The sequence below is a fragment of the Orycteropus afer genome, unplaced genomic scaffold (genome assembly GCF_000298275.1).
Source record: "Orycteropus afer afer isolate SDZICR_OR568_19922 unplaced genomic scaffold, OryAfe1.0 scaffold00046, whole genome shotgun sequence".
Classification (NCBI taxonomy): Eukaryota; Metazoa; Chordata; class Mammalia; order Tubulidentata; family Orycteropodidae; genus Orycteropus; species Orycteropus afer.
In genome coordinates, this window is record NW_006921633.1 from 15,835,655 (window position 1) to 15,856,984 (window position 21,330).

At 37.3% G+C, this 21,330-nt stretch overlaps 1 protein-coding gene across 1 annotated transcript in view; it reads right to left on the minus strand.

Moving 5' to 3' along the window:
- LOC103194634 (WD repeat containing planar cell polarity effector) overlaps window positions 1-21,330 on the minus strand; it is a 506,739-nt gene that overhangs the window by 381,607 nt on the left and 103,802 nt on the right. Inside the window, exons 7-9 of the mRNA XM_007938048.2 lie at window positions 13,574-13,688; window positions 10,440-10,573; window positions 6,788-6,979 (exon numbers count right to left, since the gene is read on the minus strand). Coding sequence (XP_007936239.2) covers window positions 6,788-6,979; window positions 10,440-10,573; window positions 13,574-13,688 — 441 coding nt within the window. The remainder of the gene's footprint in view (window positions 1-6,787; window positions 6,980-10,439; window positions 10,574-13,573; window positions 13,689-21,330) is intronic.

Genomic DNA, 21,330 nt, shown 5'->3' on the forward strand with positions numbered 1-21,330 from the left:
GCCCCGACTCATAGCGACCCCTCCTTGGGTTTCCGAGGCAGTATCACTACGGAAGTAGGAATGCCCAACCTTCCTTCCGAGGAATGGCTGGTGGGTTTGAACCGCCAGCCTTCTGGTTAGCAGTCAAGTGCCTTAGCCACTATGCTACCAGAGCTCCTATAAGGAAAGGAAATCATGAGAGACCTAACATTCCTAACAAAGAACAAAAAGCATGCCAGAAATACTTGCACATAAAACAGATTAAAATTATAGCATACTATATTTCAATATGAACTAATAAAAAAATTAAGAAAATGATTCAAGATATGAAAAGAACAACATAAATCAGAATCATAGTAACTCAGAAATGAGATAGCAGAACTCAGAAGAATTATAAATAAAAGAAAATATTTCAGAAATGAAGACTAAACTAGAACAGAACACAGATGAATGAATACAACAGATGATGCCTAAAGAGAAAATAGAAGGTTAAAAGGAAGAAATTTTATTAAATCAAAGACAAATGAAGAAAGAAATAAAAAAAGGATTTGAGAGAAAGTAACAAATAATTAAGATAGGGAAAGGAAATACAATATATGGATAATACGAACAAAAAAAAAAAAATCAAGGGAACAGATGATACTAAAAACTATACCTCAAGAACATGTTCCTAAAATAAGAAAGAATAAAAGTACATATTGAAAGAATATACTGCATGCCTAGAATATCATCTGAGAACAACAAACACCAAGAGATACTGCAGTAAAATTACTGGGTTTTGAGAGGGAAAAAACATTAGCACCCAGGCAAAAACAGCAGTGACTTATAAGAGCAAGAACATTAGATTATTATCAGACTTTGATAGCAACATTTTATGCCAGAAAAAAGTGCAGTAACATATTTAAGATACTTAAGAAAAGGAAATGTGAGTCAAAATTTCATACCAGCAAAACTCGACTTTTAGGTTAAAAAAGCACAAAATGATATCAACAGGCAACACTTGGAGATATTGCTCCCATGATCTGTCCCTGAGAAACAGTAAACTTAACCAATGACTAAGGACACAGCAACATAAGGACTCATGGAGAGCATCACGGGAAAATGGAAGGAATACACAGAGTGAATGGACCAAAAAGAATGGACTGATGTTCAATCATTTCAGGAGGTAACATGTGACCAAGAACCAATGGTACTGAAGGAAGAAATCCAAGTTGTACTGAAGGCACTAGCCAAAAACAAGGCTCCAGGAACTGGAGAAATCTATTCCTGTTGGTTGGCCAGGTAGCTCTCTTGCGAATTTCTTGGCATAGACAAGTGAGTACCTTCCAGTTTTGCATCTGTTTGTTGAAACATCCTAATTGGTATACCTTCAATTCCCAGAACCTTATTTTTCACTAATATCTCAGTACAGTTTGGACTTTTTCCTTCAATACCTTAGGTTCTTACTCATATGTACCTCCTGAAATGGTCGAACATTGACTAATTAATTCTTTTTGGTACAATGACTCTGTGTATTCCCTTTATCTTCTCTTGATACTTCCTATGTCACGCAATATTTTAGCCATAGAATCCTTCAATATTGCAACTTAAGGACTGAATTTTTGCTTTAGTTCTTTCAGCTTAAGAAATGCCAAGCATGTTCTTCCCTTTTGGTTTTCTAACTCCAAGTCTTTGCATATTTCAGTATAATACTTTACTTTGTTGAATTGTGCCATGATTATGCAAATAACAAAATCTAGACTGTGGGAAGTTAGTTTCATTACATAAATTTTAAGGAAAATAAAAGGATGGGGGCCGAATTATAGATTAAAAGAGATTTAAGAGACAAAGAATAATCTATTAAATGGCAGCATTTAAAATACAGTTCACGGGGATGCACACTTAGGTTCTAAAAACTATCAGAAAGTGATTACAACTCACAATAGTGGTCACTTTGGGGGACAGGGAAGGGGTTGAGTTTGTAACAAAGCATGGAAGGACTTCTGGGTTAAGTTCTCTTATACTAAGTCATTAAGCTACACATTTATTTTGTGTGGTTTTCTTTATATGTGTTTTATTTTCTAATAAGGAGATTGAAATAAAACAGCATCCTTAATACACGGACACTACCTTTGTCATTTGGTAGACAGCTAACACAGTACCATGCATTTCCCCAGAGAGATGTTTCTTAAATATTTTGTCTTTTCATTTGAATGGATTTCTTAATGTTTTAAGCTTTCTGAATGTTTCTTTTATCAAATTATACTATATTAAAAGTTGGTCACATTTTTACTTTCCCATTAGTTGCTATTCATGCAAGTCACTGAAAAAATAGTTTTTAATTATCATGGAAAAAAAATTATCTTTGTGCGATTATCAAATTCCTTAACCCATTACAATAGTTTTTAAGACTGAATAGCTCTGTTTATATATTTTTTATTAATCTGGTAAATAAATTCAGATGGTCTTTCCTAAGTAAACCAAACTCACTGCCATTGAGTCAGATCCGACTCATAGCAACCCCTCCTTATGTTTCCAAGACAGTATCACTACAGAAGTAGATTGCCCAGTCTCCCTTCTGAGGAATAGCTGGTAGGTTTGAACTAACAGCCTTCTGGTTAGCAGTCAAATACCTTAGGCACTATGCCACCACCTTGAAATGAGCACTATACTCAGAAAGCATTATCAAATCCATTACAGCTAAAAAGTTAAAATCCTTGCTCAAATACAAAGCAAGAAGAAGAAAAAGTTACATTGTCATTATATTATTGACAAACTGAATGAATACAATAGTTCCAGGATGATGGTAATAACTCTCCAAAAAAGGAAATAGGAAGAGAGCATAGAAATTTAAATGCAAATGACCATCATATCATATATGATAATCTACACAATTCACCTTCAAACTCTATTTTAACTGATTTTATTGATTAAATTTTTTTTTCTGCATACTATCTATTGTATATGTTTTAAAAGACTTTGTTTTTTTCTAGATTACATAACTCTCTCTGCTCTGTGCTTCTAATTAAGACATGTACTGTTGTTTGAGTTCTCTGGTATGAAATTAGATCTGCAGTTTTCTAATATCCATAAAATAAACTTTAAAAATGTTCTCCCTCTGAAAGACAAATAATGCAGTCACAAAGAGCTTATTTCTATGTTTCCTTTCTTTTCGATTTTTTTTTTTTTTAGCAGCTTGGTAAGCCAATTTTCTACTTAGAATCTACTGTTAAAACTCTCATTTGGTTCAGTATGTGGCCTTTATCCTTTCCATGGTCTGTTATGAAAAAAAAGATGGCTTAAAAAAAGTTGGTTTTTTTTTTTTTTTAAGTTGGCTGTAAAGCAGTGGTTCTCAACTTGGATGCATATAAGAATCACCTAAACCAAAAACCAAACCCATTGCCATAGAGTCCATTCTGACTCATAGCAACCCTATAGGACAGAGTAGAAATGCCCTATAGGGTTTCCAAGGCTGTAAATCTTTACAGAAGCAGACTGCCTCATCTTTCTCCTGCAGAGAGAATCACCTAGGGAACCTTTAAAAGAATACAAATGCATGCTCCCCTCTCCACCCCTGATTCTGATGTAACTGGTCTGGATGGCCCAGTTTTTTTCAAACTCCACAGGTGATTGTAGTATGTTGCCAAGGCAAGACACCGGTGCTCTAGAATCCTGCCACTGTCCAAAGAGCTTATTATCTTTTTCTGATTGAACCTGGATGGGAAAAGCTTTTCAAAATTCCATAGTTTAAGAGAGTAAAAATTATATTTTCTTTCTATGCTACTGTTTTAGTTTGGATTTTAGGGTTTAATAGCACTGTGTGTTCTGATGGTTGTTTCAAGAAGTCCATTGTCCACTATTGAAAAAAAATTAAAAGGAGAGGCTTGAACACTGTTTTATAGAGTGGCGGTTTTCATTCAAGATATTTTGAAATTTTTGCTACAATTCATAGTTAAAGATGTCTCCATACGCAAAAAAGAAAAACATTTTTTTTTCCTAGACACTTCTTCCAAAAAAGCATTCACCTTTTTCATATTAAAGTTCACAGATAGATCCGAAGAGTAAATCTTTACAAATTTTTCCAAAAGCTTAATTTTGATAGGATGACTAAAGGACCAAATCCTAAGACAAAAGCTACTTTCCCCCAAAATTGAATGATATATCTTCATATAACAGTATTGAAAAAGAGAGCATTAACTATACAAACAGTACTGAATAAAAATATCACGTGCAAATAGCATATCAACTTTATGAAAATAGATTAAAATATTTACATAAAATGTATAATTTTCTAGAAATACAAATTATGAAAAATGACTCAAGGGAAAAATTAAAATCTCCCCTAAAAACCAATCCTTAAAAAATGAAATCAGCAATAAAAAGTCTACCCTCCTTGAAAGACACCACACAGGCATTTTATAGATGAGTTTTACCAAACCTCCTTTCTGGTAGTGTTTCAGATAGGAGGAAAAGAAAAAGTGAGTCCTGTCACTCCACATGGCTAGTAGTACCTTGATGTCAAGCCTAAAAGGGATAGTAAAAGAAAGGAAAATTGTGTACCAACCTCATGTTTGAGCACATTATGAAGCTGCTTTAATCTTCCACTCTTACCATCTCTCCAAGGAGAATCAACCACTTGTCACTGGCTCCCACTGTAGCACATGTCTCGTACCCATAGTACCTTTACCACTTTAGTACACTCAACATGTTTCCCTGTCTCTCATGCTAAACACAAAGATCCTTACAGGCAAAGAGGGTTTCTTATTCATCTTTGAATTCCCAGCAGGGGATACAGTGCTCAAGCTCAAAAATTACTGAATGATGTGGGAAGAGAGAGGGAAGGGGCCTGTGGGGGAGATAATGTGCACATGCAGGATATGGGAAATAACGAGGGAGCGAGTGAATTCATCTGGTGATAGCAGAGATTTGTATAAGGAAAGTAACTCTGAAAGGTAGCTCAGAGCCAGTCAAGATGGCCTTTTCAGTGCAAAAGCTGTGTTTGGCTTCAGCATTTACTGAAGACATTTGAGCAGGGCAATGGCTGAATCAGATCTGTGTTTCACAATTCAGATAAGCACCTACCTGGTTTACACCCACTGTTTTAAAAACTAAAAAAAAACTAAAGCCAGGGAAGGTAAGTGACCAACCTAAGGCCACAGAGCAAAGAATTGACCAGAAGCAGGCAGAAGCTTAGAGGGATTAAGTTTGAGGTCACACAGTTACTACAGTAAAACCTATGAAAGCAGGAACCTGTACAGGGCAGAAACCTGTCAGAGAAGGAACACACACTGGGTATATATGAAGTAGATTTCTTAGTAGACAGTGATAGAAAACTGGTACCCTGTCAATGGGGAAAAACGTGTGAGACTTGAAAAACAAGGCAGTCCTGTCAAGTTCCAATTCTCACAGGTTGCACTCTATATGGTTCGACTAACAGGTAAACCCAGGTTTGTTCAACTCCAAAGTCCATGACCTAGATGACATCAGGATATGTAGACCATATGTGAACCTTCTTAGGACAGTCCTCATTTCATGTAATGTATTCATTTAAAAGTAATTTGTGTAATGTATAACTTAAGGCTGATTTAATTATCTTGCATTATAAGACAGAACACTTAACTGAATTCTAATTAGCTATATTACATTAAGTCATTCTGATGAAGTGTTTATTCAATGAGCTTCTGGACAGAAGGTAAATAAAATGGTGAGAATGGTCAGGAATAAGAAACAAAGCGGTTCCCTCACTTCACAAAATCACTGGCACCCAGAGAGTGCACTCTAAGCTTTTTAGTCACTGCAACAGAATGGGAAAAGTTCCAGCAAAGGACACCAAATATCTATAAGAGATTGAGAGGATTTCTAAAGAAGAGAGAATTTAAAATAAAATAAAATTAGGAATCCTCCATCTTAATAGACATCCTGAGAGTTTATAAAACCAGAAGCAGTAGGTAGGGATAGAGAAAACCTGGATTTAGTCATTATATCACAGAATAATAATTCTAGCAAATATTTCTTAAAGCCTAAAAGATAATAGATTTAGAGAAAATTTAGGAACATTAAAAAAAGAAAACAGACTTTCATACTCAAAGTACTGGTAAAAGCTGAAAATACACAGAAGTTCACATATCTAAATGTATGATAGAGCCACAGTCAGTAGTCAACAGTCACCCCCTAGACTGGCCCTTTTGCCGATCCGGTCTGAGACAGGATCTTGGAGTGAGGACACCATTGTTCTACAGCACTCCACATATTCTTGTCCCAGCCACGGCTTGATACCACTGGGTCTTGCATAAAACGGGCATGTAACTAAAGCTGGCTAACTGACTGACTGATGTTTGAAGAAGCTGATTGATAGCACAGCTTTAAGAGGCATGAATTCATGAGGAAACAGTCACGATAGTGCTCCTAATGTGGAAAAGAAGAATCACGATTCATAACAGTGACCCGGAGTTTACTATATGCAGGCACTGCTCTAAGTGCCATGCATTACCTCATTTATCTTCATCAACACTATTTTTTAAATAATGAAATCGTGGCATATAAAGATTTGAAACTTGCTCAGGGACACAGAGTGGCAGAGCTAGGGTTTGAACCCAGGATCCTGTGTTCTTAATCACTGAGCTATGTCGGCCAGCCTTAGAACTTTCTGGTATCCTCTAGATATGGTACTTTTTAAGATTCTATTTCATATGCAATTTCCTTTTTTGAATGTTTTAAAAAAGTAAATTATAGGTTTAAAAAATCATTTACATCGACTTCAAGAAGGAAAAACTAATAATCATATTTCATTTGCTCTTCCTTCTAATGTAGGTATTTAATTTAGGTTTACCTCTAGTCTTCCTTGAGTATAACCGAGGAGCAGCAGATTGGCTCTGTCCTTCTCAGAAGAAATAGGGGCCCAAGGCCAAGCATCATCACTGTCCAGGGGCCACCAGCAAACAACCATATCCTGAACGCAATTGATAGCTAGATGACGCTCTGTTGTCCTATTTACGGGGCCAGGTATCTCGTGATAGGAAATCTAATGGTTAAAAAAAGCATACAAAAAACATTTCTCTTAAAAGATGCAAAAACCCTGAAAATATTATAAAAATTAAAGCATCTGTAAATGTAGATAAATGCAAGTAAACATGCACATTAAATATGTGCTCACAGAGGTGTCAGCATTTACCAAATCCATTTGACACATATATAAAAATGACATATGTTCAAAATTCTCCCCATTTTTAGCAGAGGAAAAGAAAAGGGGAAATGTGAGTTCGGAAGAATTGGCTCTAGCAATTCCAATCAATACCAAAATGTACAGTCATGGTTGCCTGACAGCATCGACCTACACACAGGAGTTGAGACCAGCTGTATTAAATGACAAGTTCAGTACTGCTGACCAAGAGTGTCTAACTACTGTTTAAGACATAACACATTAACAATGACTGACAACAACAAAAGGAAAAACAACTTGAGGCAAATATTTCTTTAAAGAATATATGAGACACATGCACATATATTCTGCATGAAAGGGATAAGCCACAGCATCATGCGTAAAAGTCTTATGCAGCTTCTGAGAATTATTCTTCTCTTTCTTAGGAAGGATTTGTAGAATTTATTATTCAAACTATGTTATTTTGGAACATGGTTATTTGAAAACATAAGCACGGCACCATCTGGGTGACACATGCCAAGGAAATATAGATTGCACCGTATTTCTGCTTAAGGAATTAATGGAAGGTTGATAGCTTGGAAGAAAAAAAAAACTATCTTGCCATTGCTGGTCAGTAATAATCGAACCACTTTCTGGGGATTAAGCGCATGGCTAAGCCTACTGGACCAGACACTAGCAAAGGGCAGGGGGTCTTCTTATCAGAGAAATGCTTCTGGAGCCAGTCTCACTACATGACAGATTGCTTTCATATTCCTGTCTGCAAGGCAACAAAGGATGGCAGTAATGCGATAATGCCAGAGTGCAATGGGTGTTAAGAACCCGTTGCATTTATGTATTGTATTTAGTAAATAATCAGGCTCATCCAAATTGTGATCTCACCACTCAACCAAGGCCATTAAAATCAAGGTTAATGCTTTAATAATCCTCTGCTATTTTATTTTTTTAAATATGGTCAAAAGGAACCCTTTTCTATTTGCATGGCCATAATATTATTGACCTCTTCATCCTCTGAATGCACATCAAAAGGAACTAAAATCAAAGTAATTACCAGTGTTGTTCTCTCATGGTAAACATTTAACTCCTTGCACTTCCCTTCACTGTTAAGTAAATTGAGTTGGATTTTTAAAATGTAGACGAGAAAACTTGTTAAAGGTCAATAGTTTCAGGATATTTACCCTGTAGTTTTCATTGCCAAAATTATTTCAATCTCAAAGAATTCAAGTATGGCATTGCTATAAAGACAAGCACAGAATCATAATACTCTATACCACTTCCTTGTTTTAAAATCCAAACAGACAATAACAGAAGTACTTACGCTTTCAAGAGCAAATTCTTACATTTAGGCTCTCGCAGTTTCAGTATTTTAACCAGCAATATACTTATGTAAGAGAAATACCGCAATGGATTGGTAAATCTTTAAAAATACACTACATTACTGTGATGTCCTACTTGCCACATAAACATGTTATTTATGAATTTCTACATGAGGAAATAAGAGTTAAAACTAGCAACTGGCATCTTCAGTCTTCACATGAGGCATTCATTTAGGTTACCTGAAATTTCACATTTTGTGTGAGTTTTAATGGCATCTGGACTCTATTATGATGGACAAGTGGCAAATAAAATGAACAAATTTCTTACATGATCCTTCTAATAGACAAATGACAGTTTTAACTAAGTATTAAATAACTGTATTTTAAATACTGAATCAAAATAAAATCCATGGGTTCTGAAAAAGAAAATAGGTTACTTCTCCAATGTACATGAAATTGGTTTTGTTCTGAATTTCCCAAATCTAAAGGCAGAAAGGTAGAAAGAATAAGCAAACAAATAACTACCTGACTTGAGGTGTAAGGATCCAAATATTAAGTCTATTTTCTACAACAAGTTCATAAGATGACATCTGACAGTTTATCTCTGCTCTTGCTAAAGGGTAATTACTCTCTTTCAGTTGAGAAGAGGTATCCATCACACCAAAGATGAAGAAATCAGTCATAACAATTTTATGTGACAGAATTAAAAGCATTTACTTTAAATGGCTTACGTTAATGCCTACTGGTACATTTTAAAGAACAATACCAGTAAACAAACCACCTTTCAAATAAATCGACAATTAGCCATTCTGAAAAATAGTATCCCACCGTGAATGCTCATGTCATTTTTTTTTTTTTGACTAATCAAAGTACTATTGATTTTCAGAGAAAGAAAATCAGTATTATACAAAGTTTCATAAAAGCTCCACAAAGCTGACAGACAAAACTGGAGTTTAGTTATTTCCACAATGAAAAGCTTATTGGGTATATTTTCTTTCATATTAAAATCTTTGTTATATGAATAGATGTTTCTACTAAATAAAATTAAATCCTCCCCACACCACAACCACCTCAGTCATAAGGAGAAATAATCCCAAAGGGCAAAAAGGTTAACTTTACTTTTCCAAAAACACACACTGCAAGTTTCAAGCTACAAAGCTGGCTTCTCAAACTCTTTGCCCTTGCTCTCAGGTCTCTAGGTATGGCATACGTGTGCATCTTTTTCTAAGGGAGCTGTGTATCAGCTCTGTTCTCAGTGAACGGTGAACTGTCTCAAATCCACGTCACAGAGGCTGGATCAATCTTGCAAACACAAGTCATAGCTGAAAAGAGGCCTTGAACTGAAACAGCCTGGAAAATGTATTAGATACTCATCCTAGCATAGAGTATGCCTTCCAAGCAAGTTAAAATGTAATGTGGCAAAACTTGAATTAAACACTTCATTTAAAATAAAAATGATGCCTTAACAGATGTAAAGTCCCTGATAAAAGGAAACAAATTACCTGGAGTTAGTGAAGGGAGAGATACTAATACATGAAGCAGACTTTTTGCATTTTCTCCAGTTATAGTGGGGGAAGAGGCGGGGGTCTCCTTGTCTATTACACTTTTCTGTTAATCTTTGAAACTACCTTCTTCCTTCCTTCTTTTCTTGTGAAATGGTACCTGGAGCAGCTAGCCTAGTCTAGAAAGATGATATGAGGTCTTAGGGAGAAATGAGAATGGTAGATATACTACTACTAGCAAGAAAACCATTTTCAAAAGTATAACATGCCTCTATTATGTCTTTGATATAAATTGCTCCAAACACATTGCTGTTAGACCCCCATAGTGAGAATGAAAAGAAAATTTAGTGTGGCCACTGTTTCCAATAAACAAGCTTCATACTCCAATGGCTTGAGTTTTTATGAAATGTAGAACTATTCAAGAATATTGAGCATAATCTCACCTCATGTGATACTTTCTTATACTTTAGTAATTAATACTACTACTGGATAATTTTAAATCTGTACCTTATAATCCAAGGCTGAGAGTTTTTCCAGTCTTTTGTTTATATCAGGAGAACCTATCTTCTTGGTAAACTGAATAAAACATAGTTTGTTTTGTGCCAAAAATGATAAGATGATAAAACTGTCTGTGAAAAGAGCTGAAAAAAAGAAAAAATTGATCATTCCAAGTTACCAATAAAATAATAATGAATTCAGAATTGTTTTTTCCAATGACACATAAAAAGCTATTTTCAGAATAAAGAAAAATATTATGTTGAAATTTCTGAATTCTCCTAAATACTACTGTGACTTTTTACCAGGATATTAAAAATAATTAAGAATAGTAATAATCAATCTAATTGTATGTGGATTTGATACTCTTCCTCCTTTCCTGTGGCCATTTCAATATACACACTAATGTTTGGGACATCCATCAGATGAGATACATATGGGCCTAGAAAAGCCTAAAGTAAAGACGATCTCATTCCAGGGTGCAGAGATGAAAACATTACTTTTATTTACACTTACCTTTGCCCCTGTGTTTACATAATGTAAACCATCTGAGAATAAATTGGACTTATAAGAGGATATGGATTTATGCTGTCCATCAATGTAATTTTTTTCTTTTTAATTTTGAAAATTTACATTACTGAACCTTCTTATGAGGGTATATAACCAGGATGAAATAAAGCATATTATGGCCAATATGTACATTACATAAATTAATATTTTATAATGAAGAGTAGTAAAATATTCTAGATTTCTAGAGCACTCAAGTAGATAGAGAGGAGTGCTAATGGTGCAGTGGTTAAAGCATTCGGCTGCTAACAAAAGGTCTGCAGTTCAAACCCACCAGCTGCTCCACAAGAGAAAGATGAAGCAGTCTACTTGCATAAAGTTTCACAGCCTTGGAAACTCAATGGAGCAGGTGTACTCTGTCTTATAGGGTCACTATGAGTTTGGAAGGAAGGTTGGGCAATCTACTTCCATAGTGATACTGCCTCGGAAACCCAAGGAGGGGTCGCTATGAGTTGAAATCGACTGGACGGCATATTACAACAACAATGAGCTAGAATTGGCTTGATGGCAATGGGTTTGTTTATGTATCCATGGGTTACATAAAAACTGCTGTCGAGTTGAACCCGACTCATAGCGACCCCTTCTTGGGTTTCCGAGGTGGTATCACTACGGAAATAGATTGCCCAGTCTTCCTTCAGAGGAGTGGCTGGTGGGTTTGAACCACCAGCCTTCTGGTTAGCAGCCAAATGCCTTAGGCACTATGCTACCAGAGCTCCTATTGATAAAAACACATAATGGAAATTTGAGCAGTTTTGATTTGTTACTAGTATAAAGGATTGTTGAATGTTTTATATATTTTCTTTACTTCCACACCCATGGCATGCAAGAAGTGACCAACAATGGATCTACACAATAATCAGAGAATCTGGATACTGCCAAGAAAGCACATTATTATCATGGTCCCATGAGAGTGCATTCTCGGAAGGAAGATGTGGCAATCTACTTCCATAGAGATACTGCCTCGGAAACCCAAGGAGGGGTTGCTATGAGTCGGGTCTAACTCAAAGGCATATAACAACAACAACAACATGAGAGTGCATTATTTTGGGTATAAATGAAAGAAATGAAAAAAGGTAACTCAGATACAAACAGTGCTGGAAGTCTCCTTTCACGTCTCATAAAGGAACATCAATAGAGCAAAATCCTCACGGCTACTATCATGTATCAAGAAAACCAAAAAACAAACAAACAAACTCACTGCCATCAAGTCAAGTTAGACTAATGGGACAGAGTAGAACAGTCCCATAGCGTTTCCAAGGCTGTAAATCTTTATGGAAGCAGACTGCCTTGTCTTTCTCCCATGGAGCAGCTGGTGTGTTCGAACCATAGACTTTTTGGTTAGCAGCCAAATACCTTAACCACTGTATCATCAAGAGTCAACTATTAGATATAGGAAAATGGTACCTCTTAGTTTTTTTGTTTTTTTTTTTCATAGGGAAGCTTCCTTAGCAGCACATTCACATAAGGATGAGAAAACAGCACACTTATACGATCCTAGTGTCAGCTTATTATTATCAGTAATGTTGGTAACTAGCCATCCTGCAGAGTGTTTTTCTTTAAGATGATGCAATTGTGTCTAGTTTATTCAGAGGCAGCTAGTGAGGGCCCAGAGCAGAAGGCAGGCTTCTTCATTCTCACCTCTGTTCTTGCCTTTGATTATTCAATTTTAGATACTGACAATTTTCAATCTTTCATGATAATGCAATCTGCTTCTATACGTTTTTACCTTGGATAAAAGAATCTAATCTTAAAAATTCAGTATAATGTAAAAAAAAAAGGGGGGGGGGGCTTTGTAGCCGAAACCTTGGTTCACATCTCAGCTCAGTCACTTTCTAGCTAGCTGACCCTTGGCATGTTCCTTAGTATCTCAGCATTAGTTTCTTTATCAATAAATTGGAAATAACTGTACCTTTACAGTTGTTTTTGGATTAAATGAAATAGGAACACTAACACAACAAAGTCTTTGTGGCTCAATAAATGTCAGTACCCTTCCTTTTCAATAACTGGCTTAAAATCTTTTTTCTTATGTGTTGTATACTAATTTCTATACTGAATGTGGTGTCACTTAATGGAATCCAGAATTACCCAGCATATGTGGCCCTGATTTTTCATATGTGGAAAAGATAGACTCTTAAAAGTTAGTATTCATAGACTTTGGTAACTAATATTCTTCCTGTTTCCAGAGCACAGATTTTTACTGATGGCTGAGTTGACAAACACGTTTGTGTTATTTATTCCAATTCATTTGCATGTGAAAGTATCGGGAATGTCAACAATTTTGGAAGAATGCACACATATACAAAATCAACTTATTTTGAAAATGCTTACCTTCACATTTTTTTAAAGAACGTGTGAAAAATACACAGAGAATAAGCCAAACACTTGACAAGACAAAAACTTTGGTATTAAATATTAGTCAAAACTTGTACTGGTCCCAAGGGTGGTAACTACGCTATTACAAGCAATTACTTGTTGTGTTTGCAAGTCCCCAGTGGTAATAATTAGTCTACCTGTTGACACACTATTTCTCCTGCTCCAGCGTTAATGTGGGCAATTGATGTGCACACAAGGGTAATTACCATCACTGATGGTGTCTGAGATGAGCTTCCCCACCAGGCTTCTGTCAATCACCACTTTCTCCAGCTGTGGCCCAGAAAGGCTTAGAGAAACCAGCACACCTGAACCAAAAAGAAGCTAAAACCAGGTAAGGAGAAGGAGAGAGATGGCAAAAATTAGAATCTTTTTTTAAAAAAAAAAATCTATCAAGATACAATTTATACCTATACTATATTTATATATATAGCTACACTATGAATTTGTAGTGTTTCTTCATTAAAAGTAATCACTGGCATTCTGAGTAAAAAGACACAGGTGCTAAATGATGCTAAGTGCATTGACTAAAGCTACCTATATACAAAAACGGCAGCTCTGGTGGTATAGCGCCTAAAGCATTTGACTGCTGACCAGAAGGCTGGTGGTTCAAACCCACCAGCCACGCCTCAGAAGGAAGATCAGGCAATCTACTTCCGTAGTAATATGGCCTCAGAAACCCAATGAGGGGTCGCTACGAGTCAGATCCAACTCCACGGCAGTGAGTTTGGTTGCTTTTTGGTTTACACGTAGAAACAGGGGAACCCCAGTAGTGCAGTGATTAAAGCAGTCAGCTACTAACAGAAAGATCTGCAGTTTGAACCCACCAGCTGCTCCATGAGAACAATATGGCAGTCTGCTTCCAAAAACATTACAGCCTTGGAAACCCTAAGGGGCAGGTCTACTTTGTCCTATAGGGTCACATGAGTCAGAATCAACTCAACAACAGTAGGTTTGGTTTTGGTAATGCAGAAACAGAATTTAGTCCATTCATTAGGCGTTTAATCTTCTAAATATTTAGAAAGTACCTATGCAGAAATAAGGAGCTCTGGTGGCGTAGTACCTAAGGCACTTGACTGCTAACCAGAACACTGGTGGTTCAAACCCACCAGCCACTCCTCAAAAGGAAGGTTGAGCAATCTACTTCTATAGTGGAAACCCAAGGAGGGGTCACAATGAGTCGGATCCGACTTGACGCAGTGCATTGCATTTGCATTGCATTATGCAGAAATAACTGTTCTGTATTCAGAAAATGTAATATGTTATTTTTAAATATCTTGAAAGATTATTATTTACATCAAAGATTAAAAGAATATTTCCTAATGTCTGAATAGTCATTGCTACACATTAAATATATGAGAGATACCATCATCATAATTAAACAACTAATGTTAAGCTTTATTTGGAATTTAAACCCTGCACACTTCTAACACTAAAGATCTTGTTGGTCTAAAATATTAAAATACATGTGAATCAAGGCAATTAAGGTAAAACACTAACTTTTTTTAAAAACACTTACTAAATATACCAGAAGGAAGGAGAGGTAAAGAAATAGAGTAAGTGCCCAGGCTTTACCAGTATCAGTATTTACCATACCACCTAACAAAAGATGCTTGACTATCACCATTATGATTTATTTTATGCTGCTCCTTTCCATTTGCAGCAGCATAATTCATTCATCTCCAAATGTTTAAAATGTTCTGAAAGAACTATGCGTATGCATATGCTTGTTATCTATGAGATTGTGAAATATCAACACTGGAAGAAATCGTTCACCTGCAAGGCAACAGACTCAAAGCTGATGAATCACAGAATAGCATATGTAAAGAAGGAAAAAAGAAAAAACAATTGTCAGTAAACTAATCATGAAAATCCTGGCCAAATCCAAAGACAGCTCTGATTTCAAACAAAATAGGGGAATCCCCCACCCACCTAGCCATCAAGTCCCAGCTAGAGAGGAAGACTGTGTGTCAAGACATATTGGGACTTGCATGAAAGACTAGCAGCATGAGGGGCCAGAATAATGTAAAGGAAGACCACTATTCCCTCTGCCTAACAGATTCCAGGGGTGTGAATCAGAAAGGAGACTGAAGGGACTTCTTGTCCACAACTGTTAGTATTGTTTTTCTAGTTGCCAGAAAACTTAAATTCACTGTGAATGACTTAGTGGACTGTTCCATTTCATGTTAATGCCCTGAAAGAGGGAGGAGGGAGGACTTAATCATCTCTATTGCTTTGGGGACTAATAAAAAAGGTACATTTGCTCCCAGAATTTAAAAATATTTCACAAATTAATTAATCTCCACTGAATTACATCTAGTCCTGCAGCATACATTGATGACAAATACTGATATTTTCATTTTATGTAATTCCCCCATAATGATATAGCATATGGTCTTCACTCCCTAAATTCTCCCTTCTCAGGCAGACAACTTCAGGGTCATCTTTCATGTTTAGCTATTGCTCCTAATAGCTTCTTTTCCCTTTCTAAATCCTAATTCTCCTTTATTCAAAACATCTCTAATGCCTGTTCTTTCCTATTTATTTTTATTTACTAAAACTTTACATGTACACTCTTAAGCGTCTCTTTTCTTAATAATACGTTGTCTATTACTTCCTTATAGATACTGGCTAGGCCACTTTTATCTTTGCATCTTCAATGCCAGGCACTTAATACCCAATGCCCTTGAGCCAATTCCAATGCATAGCAACCCCACAGGAGAGAGAACTGTCCCAGGGGGTCTCTAAGGCTGAAATCTTTGCAGAAGCAGACTGTCACATCTTTCTTCCACAAAGCTGCTGGTGGGTTCAAACCACTGATGTTTTGGGTAGCATCCTCTCACTTTAACCACTGCACCACCAAGGTTCCTAGGCTACATAATAGGTGCTTAATAAATGTTTCAAGAATCCTAACTACCTCATCATAAGATCAGATAATTCATAGTTAGAAAGAAACTAGTCTCATCTTCCACTTCCACAATGCAAGGAAGATTCTTCTGAAGCATCCTGTGGTGTTTATGTTGTGTGTCAACTTGGCTGGGCCTGGTTGAGTGGCTGGGCAGCTGGTGGTAGTTAATCCCCATGATGAGACTGGCAATCAGCTCCATGGTGAGATCTACCACAAGCAGCTGAGTAGCTGTCTTTGGGTATGTGGTCTGCTTCCTGTATATAAGGAGAAGCTTTGAGAATGGTCTCTAGCCTATGGCACACTTGGACCCTACATGTAGCCATGTCATTGCTCAGCAGCCTGCCATGCTCTGCCGACCTTGGGACTTAAAATGGTCTTAAATTAATAGCCTGCCGTGTGGTTTGGTAACATTAGGACTGTGCCTTCTTACTTGTCAACCTGGGGGCTTCTCAGCCTCAGAAGCCAGCAGCTGTCTGAGTGAAGAAATGCCTCTAAATCCAGTGGGCCGGGAGCAGGAGGCAGAGCTGGACCCCAAGGTTGAGGGGCTTTCACCCAGACCCTAGAGCCTGGCACTTTGAACTTGGACTTAAAGCCTCCAAATTGTAAGAATAAACTCCTGTTTGTTAAGGCCATCCCATTTGTGGTATATTCTTGTCAGAGCAGCACTAGGTAACCAGAACACACCCTTTCAAGCATTCTTCAAGCATCTAGGGCATGTTTGAATACTGCCAATGATTAGCAGCTTACTACTTCATAAGAAAGCTATTCTACCACTGTACTGTTACAATCAATTTAACTATCATTCATTCATCTTTTTCATTCAATAAAAACTGAATGTCAATTGCATGCCAAGCCCAAAAATGAATCAAATATAATCCTTAAAATAGACTAAATATAGGTTAATAGAGGTGGAAATATAAGCAATAAAATATTGGTACTGCTCCCATTATAGCAGGACAGGGTAGACTGGAGACAATGAGAAAGAAATAGTGACTCTTCAGTTTGAGATTAAGGCTAAAGCTGCCTTCTCAGAATGTCACATAGCCCCAGTTTTTATTCAATAGCTCCTTCTTCTAATAACTGCTCTTAAAATATTTGAAGATAATAACCACTCAGCATTGGCTCTATGACTTACTAGCTGTGTGATCCTGAAGGCATTACTTAACCTCTCTGTACTTTCCTTTACTCGTATGAAAAATGGAGATAATAGTATCTACTTCATAGGGTGAAAATTAAATACATTTTTACAAAAAGTATTTATAACAATGCCTGGCACACAGTGTTTGTAATTATTATTATCATTCCACCATTACTTGTAAAATGTGCTCTCACCATACTGTATGTTATCTCTGAGTACAATTTTTTTAAATCTCTTTTAAAATCTTGTACCTACATTGGACTTAATACTGGACAGGGAACACTAAACTCCAGGTAAGATATAACCAATAAAAAGTAGCTATCTTCACCATTTGCTATGATTTCACAAAAACACTTTCTCCAATATATTTGCAATTTCATCAGAACTTTGGAATTTAATTTGTCCAAATCTCTAATCCCTTTTTACTTATTTTCTGTTCTTTCCACCACTATCATGACATAATCAGTTATCCTAGTAGAAACTGCATTTTCCATATGTAAGTATTTATTATGTTATGAAATTAACTCTAAAAGGCCACTTTCATGGTATAGAAAGTCCAACTTGTGGGCATGATAAGATGGACTTCAGCTGGAAAGGATTAGAAAGGGAGGATGTCAAGGCACAATAGGACAGATTACAGATCTACGTGTGGATATAGGAATAGTGATTTGGGGACTACAAGTCTTGCCTTGTGAGCTTAGGGATTCCTTCAATAGTCCTTCTCAAAGGTAAGTGCAGTCACTGATTCATACATTCACTCACTCATTCCACAAAAACAGATTTGGAACCTTGTATGAGCCAGATCTAGGTGCTGGGGATAGAGCAATGAGTAAAACAGACAATGCCCTTGCCTTCATTCTCCTCTAGAGCACACCTTTAGAGTGTGGACACAGATGATAGACATGCAGTTTTATAAAGTCAGACAGCAAAGAGCAGTATGGAGGAAAATAAAGCACAGCAAGGATAGGGATATTAGGGAGATGCCATTTTAAGTAGGATGACTAATAAGCCTTTCTCAAGAGATGAAATTTGGGTACAGATCCAAGGAGCAATATCAATGAATATCTGGAGAAATGGAATTTGAGGCAGAGAGCACACCGAGTGCAGAACTCTGAAGGTGGAACGTGCCTTAATGACTAAAGAACAGTGAGGTCAGTGTACCTGGAGGGGAGTGTGATAGAGGGGTGTTTGTAGAGGATGAAGTCAGAGAGCTGGTCAAAAGCTAGATTAGGTAGGCTCTTGTTAATGAGAAGCCATTGGATTTTAAGTAGGGGAGAATGATAATCTAGTTTATGTTCTAAAGAGAACACTCTGGCTACTCTGTTGTGAATAGAACGTTAGAGAATCAGGAAAAGAGTGGAAGAAAGAAGCCCATTAGGAAGCTAGTCAGTGGTGCAGGTGAGAGAAGATGATGGCTTGAACTATAAGGATAAAGCCAGAGGAAATGATACGTGGAGAGATTTGAGATGTATTTTAAAGGAAGATTCACTAGGACTTGCTGAAGACTTGGATGTGGCACACAAGAAGAACATCAAAGTCAAGCCTGACTCAAAGGCTTTTGGCCTGAGCAACTGGGTTTACTAAGATAAGCAACACTGGCTGTTGTAGTTTTCATTGTACGTTGTCAAACTGATTCCAACTCATAGCAACTCCATGTGACAGAACTGAACTGCCCCCATAAGATTTTCTTGGCTGTAATTTTTTTGGTCACCACTCGTCTGGCTACTATGTTAAGAACAGAATGGTAGGGAGTCAGGGCAAGAGTGGTAGACATGGTGGACAGGTTTCAGTGGAGATTCTAGACTAAGAAAGATTAGGAAGAAGAATGTGGCAGTCTACTTCTGAAAAAAAAAAATAGGCAAGAAAAACCATATGATGAGCAGAGGAACACTGTCTGATATACATTGGCTGCAACACTGGGCTGAAACAGAGCAATTATTTTAAGAATGGTTCAGGATCAGGCAGTGTTTCATTGTGTTATACACAGGGTTGCTATGAGTTGGAACCAACTCTACAACACCTAAAAACAACAAACTACCTTTTCTAGGAAGCAATCATAGATCCTACCTAAAACTTCCACTTCTTTTTCAGATGAGGTTTTCTACCAATATGTATTTGGACAAATAAAGTCAATGTTGTTCAGCAGTTTCCTCAGCAACTAGATAGTGTGTGGCATAGAGTAGACACTCACTATATAGTTTGACATACTTTTTTTTAATTTTAATTTTTATTGTGTTTTGGATGAAAGTTTACAGAGCAAATCCATTTTTCATACAGCTATTCATATACATTTTGTTTTATGACATTGACTGCAATTCCCCATGATGTAACAACTCTCTTCCCACTTCCTCCCTGTAGTTACCTCTTCCAGTGTCCTTCCCTCCCATGCACTCCTGCCCCACCCCAGCTGTCTCCCTGTGCAAACACTGCCCTTCTGTTCTCCCATGACTGACTGCTCGAAGAAGTCTATCTATCTGATATAAATGTTCACCCTATATATCTCTTGTTTGGCTGGAAGCCACAGAAGTGAGTTCAGTTCCAGACCTGAAGGCACCAGGCTCTATCAGACAAGCAAACCTGTTTTTTGTTTTTGTGATTTTGAGTTTTGTTCCACATTGTTCTCTCACTCTATCCAGGATCTTCTGCACCGATCCCCTTTCAAGTGGTTGACAGTGATGGCCAGACACCACCAAATAGTTCTTCTGGTCTCATGATCATATAGGATGAGGATCACATGGTCTATCAGTCGGTGGTGGCTCTATTTTAAGGCCAGGGCCCTAGGAAAGCCTAGCGGTGCTTTTGCTTGGGGCTGGCCCTATTTTAAGACTGGGGCCTGAGGTAGGTGGGGGTGGGGTGGGGGCTGCTTTCACTTGAGGGTGGCTCTGTTTTAAGGCCATGGCCTGAGGTATGTGGGTACAGGGTTTGGGGCTGCTTTGCTTGGAGGTGGCTCTATTTTGAGACCAGGCTCTGAGGTAGGCAGGCGCAGAGCAGTTAGGAACAACTAAGGGAGATGAATTTGTCTGTCAGCTTGTCCTGTGGTGGCTTGCATAATGCTGTGAGGCAGGCTCCTACGGCACCAGTGCTGCAAAATACCAGCAGGGTTACCCATGGTGGGCAGGTTTCAGAAGAGCTTCCAGGCTAAGACAGACTTGGAAAAAGGAAGAGGTCATCCACTTCTCAAACAATTGGCTAGTGAAAACCTTATGAATAGCAGCAAAACACTGTTGGATATATTACTGGAAAACTTTATGAATAGCCCTGAAACACTGTCCAATAGAGTGTGGGAAGATGAGCCCATCAGGTTGGAAGGCACTCACAATTTGACTGGGGAAGAGCTGACTCCTCAGAGTAGAGACAATCTTAATGATATGGATAGAGTAAAGCTTTTGTGACCTCCACAGGCTGATGTGGCATGAATCAAAATGAGAAGAAACAGATGCAAACATCCACTAACAATCAGAACAAGGAATGTACAAAGTATGAATCTAGGAAAATTGGAACTTGTAAAAATGAAATGAACACATAAAGATTGATATACTAGGCATTAGTAAGTTGAAATGGACTGGTTTGGGCCATATTCAATCAGACAACCATATGATCTGCTATGCCAGGAATGACGTGAAGAGAATAGTGTGGCATTCTTCATCACAAAGACTGTTTCAAGATCTGTCCTGAAATATAACACTGTTGGTGACAGGATAATATCCATATGTGTACCAGGAAGACCAGTTAATACCACTATTATTCAAATCTATGCACCAACCACCAAAGCCAAAGATGAGGAAATTGAAGATTTCCACCAATTTCTGCAGTCTGAAATTCAAGAGATCACTAAAAAGACAAGAAAAGAAGAGAAGACCAAAGTGGATGACAGAAGAGACTCTGAAACTTGCCCTTGAGCGGAGAATCGCTAAAGCAAA